At 37.9% G+C, this 9196-nt stretch overlaps 1 protein-coding gene across 1 annotated transcript; it reads right to left on the bottom strand.

Moving 5' to 3' along the window:
- Positions 1–3259: 3259 nt before the first annotated feature.
- LOC129237807 (uncharacterized) lies at positions 3260–4822 on the bottom strand. Its single transcript, XM_054872748.1, has one exon. The coding sequence runs from the start codon at positions 4601–4603 to the stop codon at positions 3893–3895; it is 711 nt and encodes a 236-aa protein (XP_054728723.1). The 5' UTR covers positions 4604–4822; the 3' UTR covers positions 3260–3892.
- Between the last annotated feature and the right edge of the window lie 4374 nt (positions 4823–9196).

Raw genomic sequence — 9196 nt, 5'->3', positions numbered from 1 at the left:
CAGCCGCAGAAATGACAGATGCCTGTTTTCATGCACACGAAGTTTCCAGCCACTGTCATGGTTTTAGGTGTTGTGAGCAACAAAGGGCATGTCATGCCAGCACACTTCTTTGCCCAAGGATTTCGAGTGAATTCTGCTGCATGCATCGCGGTTATAGAGACAGTAGTGAAACTTTGGATTAATGGTGTACGAGGTGACAGCGCATACATCTGCCAACAATGTTCTGCTCCTTCACAGCCAAAGCTATGGCGACACAAGATTGGATGGTCGAAAATTTCTATGACCACATAACACCGAATTTATGGCCGTCTAACTATCCTTAACTTACAACGTATGTGTCGTAGTTGAGCGTGAAACCTATAAGCTTCCTGATAACACCATTTCTTCTCTGAAGGCTGGAATTAATACCATTATGGTCAATATGAATGAGGAGAGTTTCATTCTGGCATACAATCCTTTCCGGACCCGGTTGGAGGAGGTTATTGCAGCTAATCGAAATTTTAGTCAATGGTTTTATAGATACATGTACAATGTACTTATGTATGTAAAGGGTGGTTAAATTTCAAAGACCGATATTGAATATGAACCACACCTAAACGTCAAGCGTTTTTCTGTATTTCATTTGACATTTTTTAATTTCAGACTAATTCAATTTGAACCATGGAAAGATACATAATCGAACCACGTGTTAAAGTTATTCAGGCTTATTATGAAAACGGGAGTTCAAATCAAAATGCAAATCAGTGCACTTCGTGATTTTTTCGGTCAATTTAATCGTCCAAATGTGCGTACAATCGAAAAAATTGAGCAAAAGTTTGAGCGAACCGGGTCTGTAGGAGATATGAAAACACCAGTGCATGCTCGTACAGCTAGTACTGCACAAAATACTGCTGCTGTTCGCGATATTGTGGTTGAAGACCCGTCCACCTCAACTCGTCGTCGTGCCCAACAATTGCACCTCTCACGCTTGACGTTGATGAACATTATGCATAAAGACTGCATTTACATGCTTACAAGGTGCAATTGACTCAAGAACTAAACCCTCTCTCTTGACGATTTCAAGCGTCGTCAATGGTCAGAATGGTAGCAGGAAATGGCAACAGTAAATGACCAATTTTCTAAGAAAATCATCTTCAGTGATGAGGCACATTTTTCCCTAAGTGGATTCGTCAATAAGCAGAATTGCCGCATTTAGGCGAATGATAATCCAAGAGTGATTGCCGAAAAACCAATGCACTAACAAAGAGTGACGGCTTGGTGCGGTTTACGGGCCGGCGACATCATTGGGCCGTATTTTTTCCAAAATGAGGCCGGTCAGGCAGTTACTGTGAATAGTGATGTGATTTGACACCGTTGGACTTCTTTCTTTGGGGTTATTTGAAAGAAAAGGTGTTCGTCGATAAGCCAGCGAGGCCGCGGCGACCATTTGGCCAATATTTTGTTTGATGCATAATTGAGCCATATCAGTATTATCATAATAAAGAGAAATGACAATAATTAAAAAAAAAAGATTATTATATTCAAAATCAACACCGGCCCTTGAAACTTAACCATCCATTATATGGTGATTGAATCAAAACTTCCCAGCCAAGCTTTTCGTATGTGACTTTGCGTTGTCTTGACAGAATACACAACTCTCTTTGTTTATAAACTATCTGCGCTTTAATTGAATTGCTAGCTAGCGACTCATTAATTGTAGACAGAAGTGGCATTGAGGTTTCCTGTAATGTGAGTCAGTAATTTACATACGTTTCTTTTTCAAAGCCACGCACGGTTAGTACCTAAGTTTTTACTTTTGTCTAAAGAACTTTTTTCTTATTAAAATTTCTTTTGCAAAAGAATATTGGCATTAAGTATTATTATAACAAAAAAAAATTTTTTTGAATGCTACTCCTAAACCATGATTCAATTATTAAAGGTTTGCCCACTAATGGCATTCGATTTTTTACACTCCCTTACGAAAGGTTGTATTTAAGAAGGTGAATAAAGTGGAACAAATTAAATTCTTTTTGGTAGCAAAAAAGTACATATTTTCTTACTTAAATGGAAACAAGCTGCGAACAGTTTAAACAATTTATTTTAATTAATATTTGAATGTAAAGAATGGTACAAATAGAAGTTATTAGCGGAAGTTGCCAAGCATAATATTAAAACAAGAAAATATTTCACTTAATCCAAGATTTTATTTTGTAGATTAACTATTAAATTTAAAACCGACCGCGAAGTAGCGAAGCTCCGCCAATATGAAACTATTTTGTTAAAAATAAATAAATAATTGGCACGTACAATTCTGTTAGTTGTTTGGCCGAGATCCTCCCCCTATTTGTAGCGCGAGTCTTGATGTTGTTCCACAAATGGAAGGACCTACACTTTTAAGCCGATTCAGGCAGATGGTTTTTTATGAGGAGCTTTTTCATGCTAAGCCTCCTCTGGACACTTCATCCATCCATGGTAAGGTGGGCTCATTGGCAACAAGTTCCGTCAATCCCAACTTTTTTATAATGAGGTATGCAATGTTATCGGTCGCGTCGGGACTATCCAATTATTCTCCCTGTCGTAAGTCTTTGGCAAATGCTAGATCTTTGCAAAACATGAAATCCTTCTAAATCAACACATCACAAGAAATAAAGCTTTGTAAATTCTCTACTCATTGATCTTGGATAACGTCAAATACTCTATCATGTCTTGACTTAAGCGGTATGTATTTCATGTCATACTACCATAGTCCTGAACATACCGTTGAAAACTCTTTAGCGAGTTGTTGCTCGTAAGCAGACCATTTTGAAAATGAAATGTTTTTTCTACAAATTTTACTCACAATTTCTAGAGCTAGGAACCCAGTGTCTCGCTAAGGGAGCCGATTTGTCAAGAGAGAACGGGAAAGTTGCTTACTGAGCAAACCTTTTATCATTGAATCATGCTCCTAAACGAGTCTGCTTGAAATTAATTCTTTTAAAAAACGTTTGACAATGTATTGACAAAATTTTGAAACTTTTTGTATTATAACTATAAATAATTAAAACAAATTGTTAAATATTGATTAATAATATTAATAGTGATTCCTATGATTTCCTATGAGACAGGATTCTGTGAGAATAGCACGTCAAAGCCACCAGTAAAACAAAATATATTTTTATGTCTTTGAGATATTCTGGCTTAAAAGTGCAAAGAACAAGATTTTTCGCAATGTTAGTGGTTATGTAAAACTACGAGATTTTTTTAAGTGCCGTAACAGAATTCCAAAGTAAAACTCATGCCCTTTTAAACCCATTTGTGTATGTTAAATAGTTTTTATTTGTCTCGAAAATAACGTTTTTTGTCTTTACAGTATTAAATTTCTTCAGTGGTCACTTTATACGAATGTAACACTTGGAAAAGTCGGCCTGTGTAACACATTATCTCAAAAAGTTATAATTTTGACCAAGAACTCGACTAATTTCTACACATTCAACTAACCCGTCTGAGTTTTTTCTTCTTTGAGTTCTCAAATTACCACCTGTCACCTAGTCACCTGTTTTCGGTGGGGCTGAGAATTGTAGTTGATTCCAGTCGAATGTCTTTGAAAAATACTCTGATGTCTGATGCTTCGTTGGCCTAAGTATACCACCACTTGCTTAGTAGACTATACAATTAATTTGAATAATAACTATTTTGTATTTTAGTGACTACTTTCCGGCACCTTTAAGACCGTAATTCGTATACATTGAATTTTTCTTTTTTAAGATGACACCTTTTATTTTGGATTTACACTAAATTATAACAGTTTACTTGATTAGGCTTAAACAATACGTTGTAATTGAGTTAAATGAATTGCATAAATATTGCGAATGATTTCTATAATGAATGCTGAATTTCCCATTTAACAAGTAAATTGCGCTCATCGCTTATCATTTCAATTGTGATTGCGCAAACAGATGCCATTTACATCGGCCACAAAGCCTTCGGGACAAAGTGCGTTATCGTCTTGCTGTCCAGATATTTCATTCTCTGCATCATTGGCAGCGGCGGCGGCAGCGGCAACATCAGCCACACTTGGAGCCGCAATATCAGGCAACACTTCGGCAACAGTTGCTGCTGCGGTTGTGGCGGTGAAATCTGGGGTTTTGTCGTCTACATTTTCAGCATACGCTGGTCTGGTTGTTGATATTCCGGCATTACTTGTTGGTTTCACGCCACCGTGGCCCACACCAATTAGACGGTCCACAAAACTGCCAAGGCCGCGTATGACGCCCTCCCCAAAGCGCTTAGCGGTCTCTTCTAATCGTTTGGCCTCCTTCTCAATTTCAACCACCCAAGGTTTCGCTTTCTCCAATGTATCCTGTACCGTTTGCAGGAACTGTGTAACTTGACTTTGGCCATGGTGACTGCCATTAACAGGGGCGCCCACATCGGTGTAGTTGTTGTGCACATCATAGTCAATCTCTGCTGCTTGATCTTTGCCATTTACCACAGTTGCATTCCACTGCCGTTCATTGACTTTTCCGGTTGCTGCTTGCGTTTTGTCCAAAGATGACTCATCGACACAAATTACTGCGGCGGTTGTTAGTGCGACACAAGCGAACAGTGCAAGGAAGTGTAGTATGGAATTTTCAAGAAATCTCATTTTTTTTCTTGAGCTTCAAATCGATATTTTCAACAAGCAGGTGCGTTGGAAAAAAGTGCGCGTATATATATGTGTGTATGAGTGTGTGTGTGTAATTACGCGTTGACGAAGCGTGTTATCCGTAACGTTTGATGTACAAATCTTGACTAAAACTTGTTTTTCAGACACTGCAGTAGTTTGCCCCCAAACTTTGCTCAAGCTAAAAACTTATGCCATCCGGCTGCTTGGCTTGCTGAATTAGTTAGTTCAATTCGTCTGTTCGCTGTAGCTTAATATGCCGCACGACCAGCTCAGCTGGTGGCTCGTTGATTGAATATTTCAACCTCAACACTGCACTCGCCCGCTCATCGGACAACTAATAGTGTATCTTGTTTTGGTGTCAATTGTTGTTGTTTTTGTTTTTTGTTTTTTTACCTGGTTTGTGTGTGGTAAAAGCTGCAATACTTCTTTCCTGTCTTTTATTATGCAGTGCATTTCTTGTAAGCCGCTACCACTGCTCTGCCTTCTGCTTTGTTTAGTTTTGTGTGCTTCATTGGTAAGGGCATCTGACTGGCAAACCTTTGGCATTTGGTCTTGTAATAGTTTTGAAAGTTGTCTGTTATTGTTTTGACATACATACACACTTATGCACAATAACCAGAATCTTTTAGTACGAAAAGCACTGGCTTTTCTCTTGAAGACACGCGTGCATAATTTTTTCGACAATTTTGTGGTTCGCTTGTCACCACTCGCTGAAGGCATTCGAATTTACATTTCATGTTAAATTCTGTTGAAAAAGTAACCGACATTCGTTAACAAAAAGAAAGCGATTCAATTATTCATGAAACTTTTTATTTCCTTCAAAGTGATCTCCATGGTCACCAATATGCAATATTTCATTATTTCTTCAAATCTTCGAAATACTTCTTTTAACTGTATGCATATTTTGGAATAACTTACAGTTCTGACTGGTGTTTCTGCGAATTCCCCTGTGTAACCCAAACACCTCAAACCTCTTTTTATGAAGAGGTAACTTGAGTCGTGGGAGCAGGAGAATTTTATAAAGGTTGTCAGAAAAGTCTTGCGGTATTTTTATTGAATTTTCAATTGTTCATAAAATTGGTTATAATAATGCGATTTATGTCAAATATGCGCCGTTTTGTTCGATGACGAGTTCCCAACGAGATGCCAACTTCATAATGCCCCTCTTGTAGAAGCTCGCTTCCCTAGTTATTGTCAAAAAACTCGGAGAGCCAATTTTCACAGGACTCTCTTGTGGACAACTTCCGACTACCAAGCTCGTTCGCCATGGACAGAAATAGGTGGTAATCACTTGGTGCGAGATCCGGACTATACGGTGGATGCAAAAGAACCTCCCATCCGAGCTCCCGTCGCATGCATCCATACGGGCAAAAATGTGTTTTTGCGTCAAGTCGTGTGGCACCCATACATCGAGCTTCTTTTTGAATCAAAGCTTCTTCAAATGGTTTATAACGGTTTGATGACTCATGCCCAGCTCTTGGCCGATGCTACGGCTGCTACTATGCCGTTCTCTTTCGATCAATTCAGCGATTTTATCGCAATTTTCGACGACAGGCCTTCCGGACCGTGGCGCATCTTCGATCACCTCTACACCAGAACGAAAACGTTGAAACCATCGTTGTGCGGTGGAAATGGAAACTGTATCGGGTCCATAAACTGCACAAATTTTATTGGCAGCATGAGATGCATTTTTGCCTTTATCGTAGTAGTACTGTAAAATATGCCGTATTTTCTCTTTACTTTGCTCCATGTTTGCGACGCTATAACTCACGAACGACTAAAAGCAAACAATAATTAATCAAACACGTTAGCACGTGAAAAGAGCTTTCCAAAAAGCTCTAGCGTGAACCGATGCGACGGTTAGAACTACGCGCTTGCAAAGACAAGCTTGCGGAAATACCGCAAGACTTTTTTGACAACCTTTATGTGGCCAAGACATGTTGCGTGGATCATGTAGGTCGGTATTAGTCTAAGGGATATTTGAATTGACAGAAAAAGTTAAATCTCAAATTTCAATAGATTTAGGCGTGGTGAAACATATCATGTTCATACATAAGCCTATACGGAAAATTGCACAAACAGAATTACAGCCCCAATATTAGTCTTGGATTGAACTTGGAGGACTAATGGCATTCTTTACTCGCAAATGCTAACTCTCAATCGATTCGACTGGATGCTATTTAACATAGATACGGGGTGGGCCAAATAAGACCTACTAATGTTAAGCACAAATAACTTTTTTATTTTTTTACATATTTATTTTTTTTCTTTTTGTAGGTTATAACTGAATTGTTGAAAATTTATTATGGAACCCTACAGTACAACACAACGCGTTAAAATTATCAAGTTTTTCTATTCTTACACAATTAGCCCCACAAATTGATTTTCTAAATAATGTTTTGATGTCGGTTGAAGCGCATTTTCATTTAATTGGTTATGTCAACGAACAAAACTGTAGATTGTGGGGCTTTGAAAATCCAAGGGCAACACACCAACATCAGTTGCACCCATCTAAATGTACTGTTTGGTGCGGTGTTATGGCCACTAGAGTTATCGGTCCCTATTTCTTCGAAAATGAGGATGAAACGCCGAAATCGTTTTCAGTAGCTTCTTACAGAACATTGGCGGAGCAGTATCAGTATCAGTATAACCATCAACAAGATGGAGCAACTGCGCATACTTCTAGGCAGTAGTCTTTAGTCATTAGTAGGTCTTATTTCGCCCACCCTTTCTGGTGCTTGCGCATTAATCATCAACAAAAGTTTAATGCTTTTTTATTTTTATTTCTTCTAAGTATAATAAAATTAAAGTTTTGCAAATTTGTTATTACTTAAATCATAAAAAATTAATTTTTCAAAAATACTTATGCAAGGATTTTTTTTTTTGGGACCAGGTGTAAGAAAAATAAATAAAGGCATAAATAAAAAATTCACATTTACAAAATTTTCCTATTGGACATCGCAGATATAGACCTTGTCATTCATTTAAAATCGTCTATTAAGCTTTTGAAATGAGTTTCAAACTTGAGAGCACACAAAATACAAGGTCCGTACCTCTAACTCGAAAACAAAATGTTGCTAAATAGAAGGCTAAAAGGCTAGCTTCTTAACTACAACGCAACAACACAGCAAAGATATTACTGCATAAAGCAAGAAAAGATTGGCAGTTTAGATTACCCGACACGAGTACTTGAAAGCAATCGGCAAAGTGATATAAAAACTTTGCTACAAAATAAAAACTTTGTTATGTCCAAGGATTATAGATTTGCCAGGTTTGGCCATTAGCTACGGTGAAAAACAAAATTTTGCGAGCAACTTCGGCTGCCATGTCACAGGCAGTCGATTTCTTCCTACTCCTTTCACACCATTCATACACTCCGTCACTATTCTAATCAGTCGTTGTTCAGACGGCAACGAAGTCACATGAGTGAAGGTTGTGTTGATTTTCGTAGGTAAGTGATATCTTAGTTTTTTTCTAAACACAACTCCATTACGTCAGCCCATCAGCTGATTCTATCAGATTCGCTGGGAATCAGTTAACACAATGCCATTTCGTTGACGTCTGAACAAAGACTTATTGGACAAGTGATGGGAAAATACGTAAAATTATCGTGCAGATTCCGACTGGCGATAAGATTGTGTTAGAGATATACGAAAATAAAACCTACGCAGCTTTCGCTCATGCTGCTTTGTTGCTATCTGAATAACTCCTGATTGGGCGAGTGTGTGAATATGCGTGACATGATCGTGCAAAATTTGGCTGGCGAGTACCCCGTGACGTGGCAGCCGAAGTTCCCCTTAAAAGTTGGTTTTTCAGCATATCGAGTGGCCATGCCTGGTACTAAAACTTCTTTCATTTACATTGGCGTTGAGTTTTGAAATAATTTACGTAATGATAGACTCCATTGTATCTCATATCATATTCTATTGTTTCTCTTCTGTGCTGAAACTAGATAAAACACAATTGAGTTTTAAATTGATCAATATTGAAAGATCGCTTTGTTAGGTAAGATGTCGAAAGAAATCTAGCAGAGTTACTTTTCAATATACCTTCCGAAATAACTTCGATAAATTTGCAATTGCACCACTCACTCAAAATCTAAAAATGGTCCAATACCATTTCCTAGCCCGAATACGACTTCGGTAGGCTGTACGTTGTTGATCGACACCACCTACATATTCACCAAATATAAGTGTATATCCCTTGATGATCATTGGTTCATTAATTTCAAGGAGATGGACTCTGTTGCTTTTTTTCGTATATCACTAACACAATGCCAGTTTCGTCCGAGGCGAATTGAATACTAAAGGTGGTGTCTTCCCAAAACAGTTACTTTATTTTTAGAAATTTTCACAAGTCTGACATCAGGTTCTTTATCAATACAAAACAAACAAAAGGAGGAGAAATTACATATTTGGGAAAACTCAGTGAATGGCTTGGCAATATTATGATTTTTGACATTTAAACTAAACAAACTAATGAAAACGAAGTGTCACGTGTTTAATTATGGAAGCACAAATTAATATAAAGCACTCAAAGTCAACTTGTTTGTGGTTTTATGTGAATGACGGC

This window comes from Anastrepha obliqua, chromosome 2 (assembly GCF_027943255.1).
Source record: "Anastrepha obliqua isolate idAnaObli1 chromosome 2, idAnaObli1_1.0, whole genome shotgun sequence".
NCBI lineage: Eukaryota > Metazoa > Arthropoda > Insecta > Diptera > Tephritidae > Anastrepha > Anastrepha obliqua.
This window is presented reverse-complemented; position numbering and strand designations above follow the sequence as displayed.